Source organism: Penaeus monodon, chromosome 20 (assembly GCF_015228065.2).
Source record: "Penaeus monodon isolate SGIC_2016 chromosome 20, NSTDA_Pmon_1, whole genome shotgun sequence".
In the NCBI taxonomy this organism is placed as follows: domain Eukaryota; kingdom Metazoa; phylum Arthropoda; class Malacostraca; order Decapoda; family Penaeidae; genus Penaeus; species Penaeus monodon.
The window spans coordinates 37953768-37955297 of NC_051405.1; the positions used below are offsets into that span (position 1 = coordinate 37953768).

The following is a 1530-nucleotide window of genomic DNA, read 5'->3' on the forward strand; positions in this document are numbered from 1 at the left end:
GAAGTACTGCTTGGCGGTGTTGTAGCCGTAGGCGGACTCGGTCATGTAGACGGGGATGGTGACCATCTTGGTGTCGTAGAGGATCTTGGTCTCCGTGAGGATGGCCGGCTCAGCGTACGCCGTCATCGTCGAGTACTGGATGATGGTCTTGGGCGCCACCAGCGTCTCGGTGATGTAGGCGTATTGGTGGTGGGAACCTCCTTGGTCACGGTGGCGTAGTGGGCCTGGGTGCCCTGCACGTCCTTGGTCATCGTCTTCGTCACGTACTTGGGGTAGCACGCCTCCTCCTTGGGTGGAGGTCCGTATGAGGAGGACAGCTCCACCTTGATGTAGCCGGGGGAGGCGCCATAATCGGGAAGAGCCACGGCAGAGCACGCCAGAGCCACAATCACGCCCAACACAGCTGTCCGGATCATCTGGGGGGAGAGAGAGGGGGTCGTTAGCGATGGGCGAGGGCGTGCGTCTTGGGCTGGAGGTAAGGACTACGTTTTGGATGCATTTCTTTTTTCTCATTCTCATTTTCCCCTATTGCTAAGTGAATTATTGTTGAGTGGGACTAAAGTTCTAAACCCCAAACAAAACCTTTAGCTGTGATATGCGACACAAGCAAAATGTATCAGTAAATGAATCAGAATGGTATTAGCTGATAATCATTCATATCACGAATTTCACCGTCTTCCTAACTCGTGCCCGCGCCACACATCGAGCGCTCGCGAAGAGAAAGCGCCCAGCAAGAGGCTTCTCGCGGCCGTGTTGTTACGTAGCGACAAAGCGACCTGGACAAGGCCGCGGAGGAAACCCTGAGCTTTATGGCTACCCGAAGGCCCGCCCTTAAAACCCAACCCCTAAACACTGTCATTCATCCCCGACACCCTTAGCCCTAACACAGACTCTCCGTGATGGAATGTGAAGGAAGTGAAAGTGGCAGAGGTGATTACTTCCCCCTCCCCCCCTCTCGACATCCTCCGCCGAACTTTCGACTAATCACCTTGCTGCGGCGACGCCTTTATGGGAGACGAAGGGATTGGAGGACTGATGGCTGCGATGTCTGTCACGCGTTTCGAATGTTGATTATGACCATGGCATTATAGCCTGCAAGAATTCCATTGATGAATGTACACTGCCCTGATCTAATTTCGATTTAATTCATCCTAGCTCTATAAAAAAAATTACGACCTTCCTCTTAAGCATTAGAGGGACGGGTAGGGAGCTAGTCTGATTTATAAAGAGGAAAATCCAAGTCGAGTGAAACTTTCCGAACATCCGGGGTGAAAGCTGGGGGATCGTCAGGCTCGTTCCAACAATGTCGTTACTGGAACGCACCGCAATTTACGAGACTCTCTCGCCAGGCTCTTTAAATGATAAACACCCACAAAATAAAGAATACAAAAACAAAGTACAAGTGGAGATTTGATGAACGAGTTTTTAAACTTTTTTTTTGTCTGACCGTGTAATGTTAATGAACAAGAGTTTCTCTCTCGGAAAAACAACAACAAAAAGTAAAGTGTGGTAAAGCGAAATGTACAGAAT

The 1530-nt window shown here is 50.1% G+C and overlaps 1 protein-coding gene across 1 annotated transcript in view; it reads right to left on the minus strand.

The window, feature by feature from the left end:
* The window catches only part of LOC119585804, a gene marked incomplete in the record, with an annotated part of 5490 nt that overhangs the window by 581 nt on the left and 3379 nt on the right, over positions 1-1530 (minus strand). The window contains 1 exon segment of the mRNA XM_037934526.1: positions 1-416. Within this exon segment, the coding sequence (XP_037790454.1) occupies positions 1-126 (126 nt within the window).